This window comes from Schistocerca gregaria, chromosome 9 (assembly GCF_023897955.1).
Source record: "Schistocerca gregaria isolate iqSchGreg1 chromosome 9, iqSchGreg1.2, whole genome shotgun sequence".
Lineage (NCBI taxonomy): Eukaryota > Metazoa > Arthropoda > Insecta > Orthoptera > Acrididae > Schistocerca > Schistocerca gregaria.
In genome coordinates this window covers 111461677-111480182 of record NC_064928.1, presented here as the reverse complement: position 1 = coordinate 111480182, position 18506 = coordinate 111461677, and the positions used below count along the sequence as shown (strand labels likewise).

At 40.3% G+C, this 18506-nt stretch overlaps 1 protein-coding gene across 4 annotated transcripts in view; it reads left to right on the top strand.

Annotated features, from left to right (window-relative positions):
- Nucleotides 1-17572, top strand: part of LOC126291686 (fasciclin-2) — an 856801-nt gene extending 839229 nt beyond the window's left edge. For 2 of the 4 annotated variants that reach the window (XM_049985310.1, XM_049985308.1), the window contains 2 exons: nucleotides 7342-7398; nucleotides 15610-17572. In XM_049985310.1, coding sequence (XP_049841267.1) covers nucleotides 7342-7398; nucleotides 15610-15694 — 142 coding nt within the window. In that variant the 3' untranslated portion in view covers nucleotides 15695-17572. Of the gene's footprint in view, nucleotides 1-7341; nucleotides 7399-15606 lie in introns of all 4 variants that reach the window. The other 2 variants (XM_049985309.1, XM_049985307.1) reach the window with 1 other exon arrangement.
- Nucleotides 17573-18506: the final 934 nt, after the last annotated feature.

The window sequence follows — 18506 nt, the reverse complement described above, 5'->3', positions numbered from 1 at the left end:
GTGCGAGTGTATACCTGTCCTTTTTTCCCCCTAAGGTAAGTCTTTCCGCTCCCGGGATTGGAATGACTCTTTACCCTCTCCCTTAAAACCCACATCCTTTCGTCTTTCCCTCTCCTTCCCTCTTTCCTGATGAAGCAACCGTGGGTTGCGAAAGCTTGAATTTAGTGTGTGTGTTTGTGTCTCTATCAACATACCAACGCTTTCGTTTGGTAAGTTACATCATCTTTGTTTTTAGATTTTTTTTTCCCCAAGTGGAATGTTTCCCTCTATTATATTCACAAGGTAAATTTTATATTTATTAGGATTACTAATTCTATGTACATTTTTGTGCTTATCTCCATAAATTCCTCTATAATATTGTGATCAAGACCATTAAAATTTATAACGCTAATAGTAGAGTCGATGAGAGAAGGCTTCTGATGGCTGCCGTGTGCTCTGTGAAGCAGCTTCGTGCAGCTCCCTTGACCTATTGTGAGACATGCTTGTGAATGTATCTTTGTGGCAGAATCTCAGAGTCGATGCAGTTCTGTAGATGACTATTTTTTTCACCTGCAGCCTGTTAGGCTTTGCAGTTGAAAGCTGCCAGCTATCAGGGATCTTCTTTCGCATCTGTATTGTAGTATTACAGAACTGCCTCAAGGTAATGTACAGCAGGCTATAAATCCAATAGGGGTAAGAAGGCAATGAGGTGAAAGCAGGGTAGGAGACGTCGAGTCGAGCAAATTTTTGCAGGTTGCTGTAAGTAAAAAATGCGCTGTTGTAGAGATGCAGCCATCAAATGGCACCCAGAGGGTGAGAAGTGCACAGATGTTTATCCAGTAAGTGAATGTGTGTAGGTGCTTCTAACTGTGTGGTTTTGTCTGCCTGCACTGTTACTGTTATTTCTCTGATTATGTCCACTTTGTAGCAATTTTGGAGACAGAATTCTTATTCTGCTTCCTTTTCCACTGTTACCTTAGCCCACACTTGTTATTGTACTTATTGCGTTGGAAGATCATTCATGCTCTCAGTATGTCAGCAAAAATTAAGACATGTACCCTTTAAATTTTATTATTGATAACACTTCATATTACAGCAACACATGCAGTGCTGTTTTTGCAGCACAATTTATCATCATAATAAACCTAATGGGATTACGATGGTTCTGTCATAGGTATTTTCGAGGTCAAGCTTTACCAGTAAACAACAGAGAAAACACACGTCTAATATAACTAGCCACAGTTGCCCTAGTGTTGACTCTTTGGCTGATACTGTATTTTCTTCCACATCTACATAGATACTTCGCAAGCCTTCGTACGGTGCATGACGGAGCGTACCCTGTATCGCTGCTTGTCATTCCCTTTCCTGTTCCACTTGGAAATAGAACGAGGGAAGCCTCCATACGAGCCCTAATTTCTTGTATTTCATGTTCCTGGTCCTTATGAGCAATGTATGTTGGCGGCAGTAGAATCGCTCGGCAGTCAACTTGAAATGCCAGTTCTCTAAAATTTTTTGATAGTTTTTCTCAAAAAGAATGTCGCAATCCCTCCAGGGATTCCAATTTGAGTTCCCTAAGCATCTCTGTAACACTTACGCGTTGTTGAAATCTACCGGAAACAAATCTAGCAGACCCCATTTCTCTATTGGATTGGCAGTATTAGTTAGTGCCATTTGATGGCTGGAGCCCCCCCCCCCCCTCCCCACACCTTTCCCTCCTTCCTCCAGGGAAGGAAAAGTGTACCCCATCTATCTGCATCCATTATACAAGCGTTGGACCTTTAATAGTGGCAACTATTTATTTACAGCTTGTACAACATATATATTTCAAAGTTTTACGATCCTGCAGAATAGTCACCAGTATTGTCTGTAACCCATTGCCAGCAATGTGAAAGTCGGAGGACACCCTTTGCAGTGCCATTCGAGTTGACAGTTCAAGTGGAGTAGTCTGTTCCCTGATGAATCTGTAACAGTTGTGAAACAAGATTCCGTGAGGTCCTTTTTTCAGTTAGAAATCGAGTTGAACTTACAATGACTTTAGTCAGGGGAATGTGGTGGGTAATGCAGTACTTAGCAACCCCCTCAATCAAACAAATCAGTAACAGCTTGTGCTGTATGGACATGAGCACTGCCCTGGAACAGTCAGATCCTGCAGAAAGTGTTGTCACTTCTGTCTCTAAGCTTATCGTAGGCCGTGTTCCAAAAATGAACAGCACAGCGAAAGAAGTGGCAACACTTTCCGTAGAACTGGGCCATCATTTTACAGGGCAGTACCTGGGCACAAGCTGTGACTGATTTGTTAGATCGTTGAGGCTGGAAAGTGCTGTACCACAAACCACACTCCCTGGACTTAAGCCCTTGTTACTTCTACTTGATTCCTAAATTGAAGGAAGCACTTCCTGGCATTCGTTTCAAAACTGTTACAGAGATTCGCTAGGCAATACATCACTCCACTTTAACTATCAACAAAACTAGTGCTGTAAGGATATCCTACAACTTGCATATCACTGGCAGTGGGATTTACGCAATGCTGGTGACTACTCTGAAGAACAGTAAAACTCTTGAAACATGTATCTGTTTTGTAAAAGGTGCAAATAAATGCCTTGTAAGTCTCATTGTCAAGTGTGATGACGTTTTCTAAATGTTTGCACAGTATGTATCTAAGATGGGACAAGGATACCAGCCCAGCATTTACCTAGATGTTTGTGGGAACCACTTAAAAACTACGTTCAGTCCGGCCAGTGCCCTAGCCCTTATCTACATTAATACTCTGCAAGCCACCATATGGTGGTACCACATACCACCACCAGTCACTTCTTTTCCTATTCCACTCGCATATGGAGTGAGGGCAAAGTGACTATCTATATGCCTCTGTGCACTCCCTAATTTCTCATGTCTTGTCTTCGCGATCCTTATGTGAAACGTTCATTGGCAGCAGTAGAATTGTTATTTAGCTAGCTGCAAATGCCATTCTCTAAATTTTCTCAGTAGTGTTTCATGAAAAGGACATAATTTTCTATCCAGAGATTCCTATTTGAGTTCACAAAGCATATCTGCAACACTCACGTGTTGATTGAAGTTACTGGTAACAGATCCAGCAGCAAGGAAAATTTGATCCAGGAAGCCTGGCTACCAGGACGTGTGTTTAACTGACACTATTATCGTCAGGTAATTTAATTATTAACTGCGCTCTTTGGCATAACAAGTGTTACCTGCGGTTTAAATACATGTACTTCCATGTACTTAACAATGATTGAGTTGCCTCAAAATGGAGGAGCTCTGACCTACAGTTATCTGGAAAATTTTGCTCAATTTAACATCCCCCACTCTTTTCTGACTTTAATGTCAAGTCATATCATGTGTTCTCAGTTGACACTTTGTGTGTTTTCGGTGACTCTTTGTGTGTTCTCAGTGGCTCTTTGTGTTAATTTTTGACAAAATCTGAGCTTTCAACGGTATCACGAAAGCAACTTAGTGTCCAAGAAGTAAAGGAATTACACAGACATAAACAATGTAATAGTGCCAACTGTGACCAGACATTACATCAGAGAGGCAGAGCACGTGCTCAGATTGTTCAAGGTTCCTTTTTGGCATTTGCATGGAGTGATTTAGAGAATCACGGAAAACCTAAGTCTGAATGGCCAGACGTGGATTTGAGCTTGCTGTCTTCCTTAATGCAAGTCCAATGTAGTAACTGCTGCACCACCTCGCTCTGTTTGTTTCCATTGAGATGTATCATGTGGGACATAATCCTTTGCAGTCTTTCAGTTATGAGGTGTCCACACTTGTGCACTGCTGATTTAAAATCCTTTATCTCTATTAAACTTTTACATACACATTCCGATTTTAGTAACTTCTTTGATGATTGAGTCCAAGATCCGGGAGGAAGCGATTGAGGCTGAGACAGAGATAAAGAGGCTGGGAACCACTTACATATTTTGCACTGGTCCAATATCTAGAAATCTGTAGGTTCCTATGGAAACATTGCACTCAGTATACTTCATTTCTTTTCAACAAAATTAAAAATATTTCATTTGAACTGTTAAAGATGGTACAGGTCTCCAAAAGCCCAGTGTGCATTAGACTCCTCACAAATGTGTCATGTGGCACGCCTTACATGGGGCAACTGATACCACAGCAGATGAGAGAGGCAAGGAACAGCGGTACACTTGAATTGAGCAAATCAGCAGTTACCGAGCGCTGCCTTCATTTAATTGCGAAATAAAATACGATGAGACAAGTATCACGCTACAGACGCCAAGTTTCCGGGACATTGTAATTAGAGCTCTATTAAATAAAGCTGTCAGAAGTTTAAACAAGGCTTGGGGTCTTTCTCTCAATTTATTAAGACCTTGGCATTCAAAACACCCAACAGAGAGGGAAACACTAAGAGAATGTGCATTTCAAGGAATATAAGTGTGGAGTCTGAAAAACAAAGGGCATAGAGGATGTTTGAGAGACGACCTCAAAAACAGCTGTAAATAGCAGTGCAAGACCTGTTGTGACTGACAATTTTCACAAACACAACTTTTATTTATGTAAATTTACAAGGTTGATGACTGAACAACAAAAGAAGGTAACAATAACGATGCCAGTAAAAGTCTCTTAATTGAGACAAACAAAAGCTCACTCCTAATTTTCCGCAAAGGTTCGCGTTAACACACACACACAGTGGTAAAAGTCCAATTCGGAGATGAAGATGCAATCTTCAGCGGTCAAAGTTCACGAGGTCAGCATCTGGAGTGAACTGAACTTTGGAGCTGGTTCTAGCCCCTAAATAGCTGTCTCCAGCCAATCAGGTTTTGGCGTAGTGATACTTCCTGCAGGCCGTGGGACAAGCTCCCCCTGCAGGAAGTAGTGCTCGGAATGTCTGTTTCCATTATCTTTATGTAAATAGCTGTTTACCATGGTGCTTTTGGTACGCCTTGGACATAGACAACCCTGTCCTCTGTGGTGTAATATGGGTTGCTAGCCCTCAGGGGCTACCTTGATTCCAGCATAACAAGACCAACAATACTTCTTAGTCTGGTTGGAGACCTGGCAGCGAGTATATGTAACAGCACAACCTGCAGTACCTTGAGGAGGTGGCTGGGTCGGTCGTTGAAATAGTGTGTAGAATTCAAACTTGGCTGGACAGCCTGAAGTATACCGCGAGTCCCAGTGTTGGAAGTGTAGCTAGAATCTGTGTTTGCTCAAACAAGATTTTGTGCTTACTCATTTGGCTGTATTTGGCAACAGCATAGTTTTCTAGTTTTCAGTGCTCGGATGTTCTGCTGATGTTGGATATAGCACTGGGAAATGGTTTGAACTGACAGCCCCACACAGTTACTGTCACATTCCAGTGACTATCCGTCACGTCATTTCAGAGTCCTAGCTGTTTACAGTATTCCATGTGAATACAGCTCACAGGATATAATGAAAACAATTAAGGCAGTTTTTTATGCACTGGCAGAGGAATGGACATCTCTAGCCAAGAACATACAGAAACATATCTTGAGGTGGAAGTGCAATTCATAGATAAAGCTATAATGAAAGGCAAGCCTAATTGGTTGCTATATGTTTTAGATGTCCCAGTTGCTATTCATTGGTTCCAAAATGGAGTAGATGGATTGATAGTTTTCTTTGATAGGTAAAGTACTGCAATCATCTTGGGTGGTTGTTGTTTTATCTGTAATCTGAGTCATGTCCAGTCTGCTTGTATTTGTGTTATGACTTGTCTTCAGTTTTATTTACCACAAAGACAATTTTCCACACTTTTTTGTATTCACACAATATCAATTTCTGATACGTTTTTTTGATATAGTGTTGCATGAGTTCTTAAATTTTAATAATTGTCAGTATTGTTGTTGTGTAATTAACAGTAGTAACCAGAGTATTTTGTACAGTGAGGTAAGAACATTTCAATTCTAGTGCATTCTGTTGGTTACGGAATGTAGTAGCTAGATTCTATTTTATGTCCCCCCTTTTCATATTTTTGTTCCCTCTCATTAACAGTACTGCATATTTCAATTATCTGAAGCTGATGCATGAAATTGATGATCTTATGAAAATTATATTTATTTATACCTTGATGTATCCAAATTTATACTCGTAATGTATATGTATTGAAGTCTTCCTCCCTGATCCACACCTGGCATTTCAGTTATCTTGGACAACTGCCTTGCATTAAAGCAGAAGCTAAATCACCAGGTTTTTGAAACTGAGTTAGCAGTAATGAGAGTAGGGAGACACGTTTAGGTTTCAGTCAGCCAGTGATAACTTCGCTCTCTGATTTCTGCTTCACAATGTCTGTTTCCTTCGCATCATAACTCTCAACTTTGCTAACTCACTCCATTTGATAATATTGCAGTCCAAAAGAATTTAGTTTCTCTCCCTCAGACTGTAAGAAAAGTTACCATAGGTGAGTACGGCACATTTTGATGTTGTTGTTTGGTGCTTTGGCTTTTGTTTTTTAAAAAGCTGCAGTAGTCGCAATTTCCGTGTTACCCTATATTAACATATCTAAAAACAATGATGGTGTAACTTACCAAACGAAAGTGTTGGTATGTTGATAGACACAGAAACACACACGCAAAATTCAAGCTTTCGCAACCCACGGTTGCTTCATCAGGAAGGAGAGGGAAAGACGAAAGGATGTGGGTTTTAAGGGACAGGGTAAGGCGTCATTCCAATCCTGGGAGCGGAAAGACTTACCTTAGGGGGAAAAAAGGACAAGTATACACAGGCGCGCGCGCGCACGCACGCACGCGCGCACACACACACACGAACATATAAAGACACAAGCAGACATATATCTGTGTGTGTGTGTATACCTGTCCTTTTTCCCCCTAAGGTAAGTCCCGGGATTGGAATGACTCCTTACCCTCTCCCTTAAAACCCACATCCTTTCGTCTTTCCCTCTTTCCTGATGAAGCAACCATGGGTTCCGAAAGCTTGAATTTTGCGTGTGTGTTTTTGTGTCTATCAATATACCAACACCTTCGTTTGGTAGGTTACATCATCTTTGTTTTTAGATATATTTTTCCTATGTAGAATGTTGCCTTATATTAATTTTTTTTTTCATCCTGTTAAATTTATGTGATATTTCTCTTAACTTTTAGAATTTTGAAGAATGCTCTGTTTTCAGTTTTGAATGGTTACGGCAGTGATTTTAGTAATTTATATTGTGTTTAAATTTGTGGAGGTCAATGGTACCGGTTTAGCTGTGCAGTATATTTCAGGTGAATGGTTTTATGTGTGTTCTTGTACTACTGAACTTCTTCAGCTTCCCTTTTATAGGCTGACATCAACTATTTTAAAACTTGTTGGGGATGCTTATAATGAATGTGGCTGTGTGTACTGAATAGTTGCGCTTGTTTTTGACAGTGAGGAGAAAGAGCCACTGAGGGATGGGAAAGAACCAGTTCCTATCATAAAAGAAAGGTAAGTGTGGAATGCTATGAACTTAACTATTAGTAACTTGATTCCTAAGAAAAAAAATCTTTATTTATACAGATTCAAAGCTTTCACCATCTATTTGATTTACATGATCATTTACAAAACATTGTGTCGCCCAACTGGTTGCCAGTTCCTCGAATACTATTTGTTGGAGTTGATTGTAACTCGGAACAACAAGCGTTGGTCAGTCAAATGCACCTCTTCTTTAATGGCAGCTTTCAACTCTATTATACTTTGGGGTTTGTTAATATAGATACGTTTTTTCTAGTACCTCCCACAAGAAAGTTACAAGTGGAAGCATCACCAAAACAAGGAGTAACAAGTCCAGGGAGAACGCCCTGCACAGCTGCCGTAAATCTCTTTGCAGTGTGGCATCATACTATTGAAAATAAACACTCCTCATGTTTAACTACCATCTGTAAAATTCTGGCAGAAAGAACAGGATCAGCACATGTACATAATGTTTGGAGTTTGCTGTTACACTGTCCTCAAGAAAATCAGGCCCAATTACACTCACAGCTTGTGTGACACACCACAGAGTTACACATGGGGAGTGAAGAGGTCTTTTGTGAATTACTCAAGGCTGTTCAGGTACCCAAAAGCAATAGTCCTGTTTGTTAATAAACCCATTTAAGTGAAAATGTGCCTCACCATTCTTAACACCATTGCATTTGGATTGTCTTCAAAGATCACTTGCATATATACAGCAAAGTTTTCTTCTCGATGGTGGTCCCTTTGTTTGATTTACTGAACCAACAGCATTTTGAATCCAAAGTGGCATCTTTCTCACAGTTTATCTGTAGACAGAGAGCATGTTGATGTGTGGATCACCCTGGACTTCAGTGTGATTGCCTCTCACACATTGGTGATGTTTTCAGGTGTCCTCACTTTTCATTGAAACCTGATAGCTTTCTCTTAACAATGCTTCCTGTTATGCCGAAAGCTCTAACCAATTGTAATATTGTGAATCTGAGCAGTGCCAATAAAATGGCAGTGAAATATCTGTCATGTCGCACCGAAAGACACACCATTAATGACAGGTATCATATGTCAACAAATGATGCTTTATCGCCCACTGTTCCATTATTACAATGATGGACAGATGCAAAGTGAATTATGTATACTTTGTCTCCCTTCCACCACTAACAGTAGTGGATTAGCCAATTTACAAATGTCCATGTCTTGTAGGTCACCTTGCGTAAATAATGGAAGGAATAAAAATACGAACTCACCATATAGTTGAGGAATTTAGGAATATAAACAAGACTGGAAATGTTGCGAAGAATTTTCAGAGCTAACTAGTATAGAACAAACAAACATACACACACACACACACACACACACACACACACACACCTATACTGCCTGTGTAATCTGTAGTCGTTGATTCTGAGAAAAGTAATCCTGAGGAATGACATTGTATGAAAGATTAGCTATGTCTTAGGTGTCACTTATCTGCCTTTTGATGACAACATGTGGACTGTACAGCGAACTCTTACCTTTCTTCCTTCCATTGTCTGTCAACAACATTAAAAATGTGCAACTGGAGTGTTTTTGTAACTTAATAAGAGCAGCAGTAGTAAATCCAATGTCACACGGAGCAGTTTTCGCGGCAAGTTTGCTTAACAGCACACAAAACTCGTCTGACGTGCAGCAAGGATGGTAAGCTCACATGCTGAAGGTGCCACAGGGTGTAAGGTCTGCGGCAAGTTGTTAGGTTTCCAAATGTGTGTTGCGAGTGCAGATTATCAGAAGGACTTTGTGTTATTAGCATTTGGTGTCAATGGAGATTAATGAGCAAACAGAAAGGATAAAGTCATTGTCAAGCACCTGCATAAAAATGAAATACGCGGGGAAGAGTTGTGCTCCCTATGATTCATGGCAAATTGATGTGACTGTTGTTTTTTCTGTGCTAATGAGTGCTGTGTGTTAACAAGTCCCATAGTCAGGAAAGCTCACAAATGGATAAATTCTTAGAATAGGTGTAAAAACATCTGTTACCAACAGCTTGTAAATATAACATTGAAAATATCAGTTCTTGACAATATAATGTAATTAGAGAGATAAAAAATCTGCTCAATGAGTAGCAGCAAGAGAACACACAATTAAGAAACGTTTTTACATATGGAAGGTGGTGGAGTGGCTCCTATTTCTGGTACAAGAATTTAACGGGAAGGAAGAGGGGTGAAGAGAAAGAAGGAGAGTTGGTAAAGTCATCCAGAACTCTGGCTCATGGGAGACTTGCTGGATGGGATGAATCTTTCCTTCTAATTGTGAGGCTAAATATGTATTCCATCAATGTAGAACCATGTCACATGGTATGGGAAGTATTGGCAGAATGTAAGTAATTTATGAGTGAAAGTAACAACCTACAGATGCATCCAGTTAGTTAATATAATGTAATTGGGTAGATAAAAAGTCTACGTGCCAAGCGGTGGTAGGTGAAAACACACATAGAAAAGGTCTATCTTTCTCATCCTGGCTGGAAAGTCTCCCCTGACTCGGGGTTCTGTTCCAAACACTACCCTTCTTCCTAAACACCTACAGTCCTCTTCCTTCCCGTTCAGCCCTTCTGCCAGGAGCCAGTGGCTCCAAAACCTTGGAAATGCAAAACCATTTTTGTGTGTGTGTGTTCTCCCACTGCTGCTTGGCTAGTAGATTTTTTTATCCATCCAATTACATTATATTGTCAACAGCATGCAAAAGAAGGGATTGATTAATTGGCCCTATCTACTGTCACAATGGTGTCTAGTTAGTGTAATGTAAGGAATAACTTTAGGAAAGAGAGAACGATCTGGAATGCAATAATGTAAACAGATCGGAGACAATGTAAAGCATTGTTTGAGAAAACGAAGAGACTAACAAAGAACAGAGATAAATGGAAAAGAGCTGCTGCCAACCAGTCTGCAGATAGAGAATTAGGAAGAAGAGTAGCATATTTCACTACAGTTCAATATTGTAAGAATCTTGTCAATGATTTTAAATTGTGAATAATTTAAGACTAAAGGTAACAACTAACTGAACAGTACAGGCATTGACAAAAAGCATCCACCAACTTTCTGACTCCTCTGGTCCCATCCCACAAATCCAACATTACTTTCAATACCTACTCAAAATCTTTAGGTCCATCCCAGAATTTTTCTCCCAAATCTATCTCCCTCTCCTCATCCCAGCACTTTCCAACACACTTCCCAAAATCCTTAAACCCAACAACCCTAGACACCCCAATGTAGCTGCTTACTGTTCCCACTGAAAGAATCTATGCTCTTGCTGATCAACACCGCCAACCAACTGCCCATTTAGCATCTCCTATTAAAGATTGGACAACTTCCTTCACTGACTACCATTCCTACATCATTACCACCTGGATCCTACTCATCACTGTTGATGCCACCTCCCTATAGGCAAATATCCTATATGATCATAGTATTTCTGCTAGGGAACTCTACCTCTCCAAATGTCATAACTACAAATGACCTACTTCATTCCTTAATCATCTAACCTTATTACATTTATGGGCCATGTAGAAGAAACCTTCCTAGTAGCCACCCACAACTTGTCCGATTCACATTCACTGATATCTTCACGATATAGGCCGAGGACCACGACACCCTATCCTCTTTCCTCCACAACCTCAACACAATTTCTCCTATGTGCTTCATATGGTGCTTGTCAGCCCAATGTGTCACTTTACTGGTTGTTGAACTCATCGCCTGTGCTGGCTCCATTGACACTTTAGCCCATATCAGGCCCACTAATTAACAGTACAGCTGTCATCCCTTCGACACCAAAAAATCACTTGCCTGTAGTTTGGCCACACTTGGGGAGTGTGTCTGCAGTGAGAGTATTTCCTTGTCCAGTATTCGGAAGATCTCACCAAACCCTTCACAGGCAGGCAGGCTCTACACACCCAATCTAATCCGCAGACAGATTTCTTGCGCTCGGTCCTCACTCAACTCCTAATGCTCCCACCATCCTCCAGAGCTAACTGCAAAGGAGCATCTGCCTTATCACCTAATATCACACCATACTGGAACAACTGAATCGTGTCCTTCACCAGGGCTGGCTACCTACCTTCATGTCTGGAAATGAGGAACATTGTCCCTCAATCCATCCCACTCCTCCTAAAGTGATATTTTGCTGTTCACCCAATCTATGCTATATCCTGTGCTGTGTTCTTGAGCCACACCCACTCCTAACACTTACGGACTTTCCGATCCACCCACTCGGCATATCATATTACAGTTGTGTCAGGTTTATCGTATGCCATTAAAGACAGGGCCAAGTCAGCTGCACTTTCTGCACAGACTCAGCACCATCCTTTGTTCTGTAATCTTCCTGGCTTCAGTCTCCTTAACCCCTTGCCTTACAGCCACCTCCATCCTGCCCCAGGGCTAAACTTACTCATTTTGCAACGACACCCTCTTTCTCACAGTCTACCTTTCCTCTGTTTTGCCCAACAGTCCCCTTGTAATCCACGCCTCCATGTGACACCACAATCCTATTCTGTGCCCCTGCCACCTCACTCCAAGCTGTCAGCCAGCCTTCCACTTTCTACCTTTATGCACACCATCTGACACTACCCCTCATTCCAGCCAACCTACAGCACTACTGGCTCGGCACTCTGTATACAGGTGTGCACGCGTTTGTAAGTGTACCCTGCCTTGAAGGAGCACTCGTCCTGAAGCTAACAATGTTTCCACAATATTATGTAATTGGATAGATAAAAAATCTACTCATCAAGCAGCAGCAAGAGAACACATTTAAAAATAGGTTTTACTTATGCAAGCTTTCAGAGCTGGTGGCTGCTCCTTCAGGCAGAAGAGTTGAATGGGAAGAAAGAGGGGTGAAGGGAAAGGAACTGGAGTGGTTTAGAAAAAGGGGTAGTGTTCAGAAAAGTCACCAAACCGTGGGTCAGGGAGACTTACCAGACAGGTTGAGAAGGAAAGACCTTCTTTATACGTATGTTCTGCTGCCACTTGGTGGATAAATTTTTATCTATCCAATTACATTAAACTAACAATGTTTTCAGTCTCATCTGTGTACCTGTCAGCAACCTGGTTATCAGTAACTTGTTACTTTCATTTGTAAATTATTTACATTCTGCCAAAACTTTCCATACCATGTTGTAACGTGTGACGGTTCTACATTAATGGTATACACATTTGTCCTCTCGATTAGTCATTTTCAGTCAGTGTCTTCCACGCTGGCACTTGCTGAACATTGACCAGCTACCCTGCTGGCTCTCTAGCCCACATTGTTCACTGCTACAGCCCATGTACTGCATTGTAGTACTCCTTACAACTGGCTGCAATATCCTGAGGCTCAAAGGGTACTGTATAATTCCAGATGAGTTGATGGATTATTACCGTGTATCAGCAATCCCATCTGACAAGAATGCAGTGTTCTTAATTTCATCAACATACATTTGATTTGTGCTGGTTGGAGTATTACTAGAAGAATGAGTTCACAATAAAGGTATCTTGTAATTTTTACTGGTGTCACATACTCTCTTTAAATCTTGAATACTTCCTCAGTACATTCTGTAACGGTTTGGAGCTAACAAAATGCAACAAATAACACTACAGTGAAGCATGTCAGCTCGAATATGTGTTGAAATTGCTGTCAACCTGACCCTGCACCATTAAGTGAAATAACAAGAGTTTAAATACAAGGCTTCGTAGGCAGACCAGGAACATAGCAGTAATGGTGACAGGCTGGCCCGGAAAGTGACTGACTCTGTGGGGTCAGGCCGCAGTTTGGCAACTCAGTCAGGCTGGCCCGTATACCGTACGTGCCGGGGTGAGATGTGCTCAAATTGGCACCGTGCAAGACCCTTCTCATGAAATGTGCTGCACTCTAAAGACCTTCAGCACAGATGTTTGCTGTAATAGTTGCGAGTTTTCATAGCATATTAGCACAGTGCTTCTCTATGTGCATCAATTAATGCAATATTCTACTGTGGAGACATCTATGATAATGCAAAGGGATGGCGAGATGAAGTCCAATTGTGTGTGTGTGTCTAGTGTGGCCACACTTCCAAATTGTGACATCGTATGTGCACAGTACTCCCGATCAGTCGCACAGAAGAATCTTACAAGGAAAATAGCTTATGAAAAAGTGTGGCACTACCTGTGGACAAATGAGAGTAGCTGTAAACTGCACCTGCTCCAGAGAAGTCACGTGAGCTGTCAAACTTAGCGAGACATCTTACTCAGTGTGACATAGGCTCCACAGCAGTGAGGGGGGATGATAAAATGACAGAAATGGTAACAAATGGCCTAAAATAAAAGCACAATTTCATGTTACCTGTATCAACAGCTGGACTACACTAATCAATAAGAGTGTGTGGTCCCGTGGTAATCGTGCTTACATAAATGTCTGTGTGGGCTTGCATTATTTATCACGTGAATTTAATTAATGTGTAATAAATATTCCACGTTATGTAAATTAAATGGTCACTTTGTTATGTGCTGTGCTTGTTCTGACCAAACCCAACATTTTGAAACTTTCAGTGACAGTGTGGCTCAGTGGGTGTCATACCACAAAATCAGATGTACAATTCTCAGACAGATGTAGGATTTTTTTCTTTCATTTATCACATCTTTTGACTTCAACTGTTTGTTAATGTGAAGAATTCAGAGTTACAGTGCAGCTCATAGTCCAAACGAAACTGTGGGTTGGGCCCCCTACAACTGGCTAATCAAGGGAGTTCAGGAACAGAGCAGTTCGATATAAGGGCATAGCATCCCCTTCAAACAGGCTGAGGACAGCTTTATATTAGGGTGACAAACTACTTCAGAAAATAATGTGTGTAGCACAACCAAATTAATTTTTGAACAAAAATTCCTCAAATCATAAAACATATGCACTCTTTCACTTCCACCACTACAGATGCAACACCGTCAATTCAGTGGTAGTTCTGCAGTGGTGCAATGAAGCACAGCAATTGTACTATGACACGAGAATGTCCAAATGATTGGTTTGCCTGACTGACTATCTTCAAAATAATCCATCACTGTGTATCTATAGCTGGACTGAAACATCGTTTCCAGAATTTGCCTACATATTCCTCAAAGATCTGACATCAAGTGGCCATGGGACAGCTCAAAGGTTTGTTTGAACACAACAGTGCTGTCTTCAGTTCAAAGGTTTGTTTGAACACCACAGTGCTTTACTAAGTACAATTGTACTGGATGTGGATTTTCCTTTCTCTGACAAGCCCAGGTAACGTTGACTGAAGTGCAGTGGAACTTACGCAATTTTCACATTAACAAATCATTGCCAGATATGGAAGATAGGGGGAGGGAAAAAAATCTATGACCCACTGAGGATTGATGTCTGAAGTTACCCATTGAGCAACAAAGCCTTAGTTAAAATATTTAATCTACAAAGACGTTTTATGAATACACTGAAGACAGGATTTGTCAGACTTGCTGAGGGTCAGTGTTTTCCTGGAAATTCATTTGACACTGAGCTTCCACTTTGCTTCTGTCCAAAGGTGTCTGACTAGCCTACCAATCCAGCAATTCCACCCAAATTGTTGGATCAACATTCCAGTAGCTCTTATCTTGCGGTGATATTGTGAAAGTTCAAATCAAGTATCACCACAGTAATGAAATCATGCTGTACTGTAAACAATTTTTTGTGAAACACATCAGTTTTACCATTGACTGACTGATGAGTCCAAACTAAAATAACGAAAGCAGTACTATCAACAAAACATAATTCACCTCAGTAGTTTAGGGTAAATACCATCAGCTCCACACATGCCTATCAGAGTTCCAAATTGTTTACTGTGACTCGTCAGTTGACAAAACGTGCTTCCACAGATAAATTGTGGCATTGTTTGCATCACTCTCAATTAAGTCCCAGATTCATTCTTCTCATAAGCCACTCCTTGATAGCAGCACAACCATGAAACAATCTCATTGCTGTCAAAGGAATGGAAGTCTTTGCTGATATCAGGTTCCTACACAATATTCTAAACGCCTATGGGTCGTTGCCACAATTATTGACTGGGGTGCGGCGGGCGGCAGTGCAGCGTCGTCATTCGGAACACATTCAGTGTGGTAGCTGAAGGTTCTTGACCACAGTGTTGCTCACATTGTACTACACTTTCTCTGACCAAACTAATGTATTTTTAAATGTTTAAAATTTCCTACAATGTATAAAGTACAAAATTTGTCACAGCAGAGTGAAGAGGGAGACAGCTGTGGATTTTGATGTCAAGAAATCTGTTTCGAGAACGAGCTTCGTGGGAAAGGATTCTGCAGTCTAAAAAGCAGCTGTCCCAAGTATCGGTGGCATCAAGTGCAGCTCCCCGTGTGCCGACAGTATTAGTAATGAAAGGGACATCACAAAATAAGGGTGGGCCGCATTTTAATTTTTTCACACTTGTTGCCTTTGCTCCTGCAACTAGCAAGAAACTGTGACACTGAATAATATGTTTCTGTGTATCCCGGCCACCTGCCAATCCCAGATGTGGCTGCAGCTTTGAAAGTGTGATACACAGTTTATTATTATATGAACAGTGTATATTTATTGTGTCTGTCTTACCAACAATTAAAGTTGGTAAATATTGCTTTAAGACTGTTAACTGTACACACTGCATGTTTTATTGATAACGGGCAGTGCTTTGATGTTTAAATATGTATTCTCATATGTTAGAAAACCATGGATATTTCTCCAGTTGTTTCTGTCTTAAGTGCCATTGCTAATTAATCATTAAAACTTTTCTCTACTAATGAAATATGGCTCAGGCTGTATAACTTTTACTGAGAAGTTGGACTGTACTGAGTCCAGCATTTGTCTTTTTAATGTTCTCAAGGAATCATCATGGCTGCAAAGAATTGTAATTGCAGCCCTGCTTTAGAGATTATGTAAAAGTGTTTAACGTTGTAAAAGAGTAAAATTTGCGTATGCCAGTACATCCTGAGGTACTTGGTCAGTAGACTGAACTGCTTAATGCTACAGGATATGTTTTAAGAAATTTGTGGTAAACAAGATTTTCACCAAATGTTACTTGTACTATCAGTTTAATGTTGTGAAGTGTTTTATACAGCTTCTAATGCAGCAATGTGTCATTTTTTGGAGTAAAAGTTTCAGTTTAAGTGTATGTGAAATTTCAGCCATTGTTTGGGAAATTCATAAATGTCTTTCATGTATCTAATATAAATTTACTGCCAAATTTAGACCATTTTGTAGCGATATCGATAGGTATTAATGCTATTTTGTGATCCTTTTACAGACGAATGTAGTTACTCTAGTATATTGGACCTGGTTCCGTGTCACTTAACTGCATTATGGCCATATTTCTTCTTCAATTTGAATGGAGATGTAAAGTGTCACTATTTTCTTGCTGTTAAAACAGATCATGAAGAACGTGCAAAAGCAAACTTACTACACCAATCTGAAACAAAATCCTTTTGTCTGAATTCTCTACTCCGGTTGTTTTATTACTGGGTATCAAATAATGATTGCAGTGATGTTATTTTGTGCAATGGAGCCAACATAGTGGCTGCTTAGGCAGAAGTGTCTTAAAGCCACATTTGTGGTGACTGCTCTTTTTAGAACTGTAGGTTAGGCTTCACAAGTGCAATTGATGGTAATGGCTTTGCTACTGATGAGGAATCTGTACAAATATATATAAATGTGTAATAATCTGTGTATGTTGGAAATGCCTGTTGTGTGTTTTGTGTAAATGACTTTCATAGCAAGGACTGCATGTTACTTAAATTACTCTGGATTATGAGTTGACTTTTTATTCACTTTGTATGACCCGTACGTTTCTTTCTACCTACCATGCTACAACTAAAACAGGAAATATGATTCACCCATCCCATTTGTTTCAAAGTTTATCTTGGAAGAAAAGCAAACAGCCATTTGGAGTACCTGCAACTGAATGTCTGATAGGTCAGTTCATGTTCAAATTCTGCCTTCACAGTAACTGAGTAGTTTTTTATAAATCTGGAACTGTATTGTATGAAGACTGGAATATATGACTTTATTTATCACTAAATTGTGAATTAGTACATGATCGTTCTATGTGAAGCAAAAGCTTATATTTTTTTAAGGCAGCTTTTTGTAAACTAAATTTTTGGCTTATGTGTGTATTGAAGAGTGCATTGTAATTAAAACCATACATATGTAACCTTAACAGATTGATTTTCTTACTCCATTTTACTGAAATTCCTCAGCTTTTATTTCACTTAACAGTATGAAAAAGAAAAACACACTTCAGAAATTTTTCACAATATGCGCAAATCTGAATACAGTACACAGATGTAATTAAAATACAAAATAGTACTACTTGCTTTCAGGTCGTAAGTACCTAAGGAATGAGAAGGTACAAATAAAGTGCTTTACACTGAGGCAACAAAAGTCATGGGTTAGTGATATGCAGTAGTATTGTGTACACAAGGCATAAAAGGCCAATTCATTGGCAGAGCAGTCAGTTGTACTCAGGCAGTTCGTGTGAAAGGTCGATGGGAATTAAGTCTTTGAACACGGAATGGGACATGTCACTGCGAAAATCGTTAGGGAGAGTGTGTGAAGACCAAATTTCAAGCATTACCTCTGATCAAAAACAACGCAGTGGCAGACGGACTTCACTTAACAACATTTGCACAGCATTGTCACTGTTAACAGACAAGCAACATTGGGTGAAATAACTACAGAAATCAATGAAGAACGTGCGACAGAACTATCCATTAAGACAATGGGGAAAAATTTGGTGTTAATGGGCTATCGGAGCAGATGAGCACAAGTGGCTTTGCTAACAGCTCACCATTGCCTGAAGCGCCTCTCCTTGGTTCGTGACCATATTGGTTGGACACTAGACGACAGGAAAACTGTTGCTTCATCAGGTGAGTCCTGATTTTAGTTGGTAAGAGCTGATGGTACCATTTGAGCATGGCACAGATCCCGCAAATCTATGGATCCATGTTGTCGACAAGGCACTGAAAGCTGGACCAATCTCTGACTGGATATGGTTATGTTCTGCTATTTTGAGACCATTTGCAGTCATCCGTGTTCCCAAACAACAATGGAATTTTTAAGGATAATAGTGTGCCATGTCACTGGGCCACAAT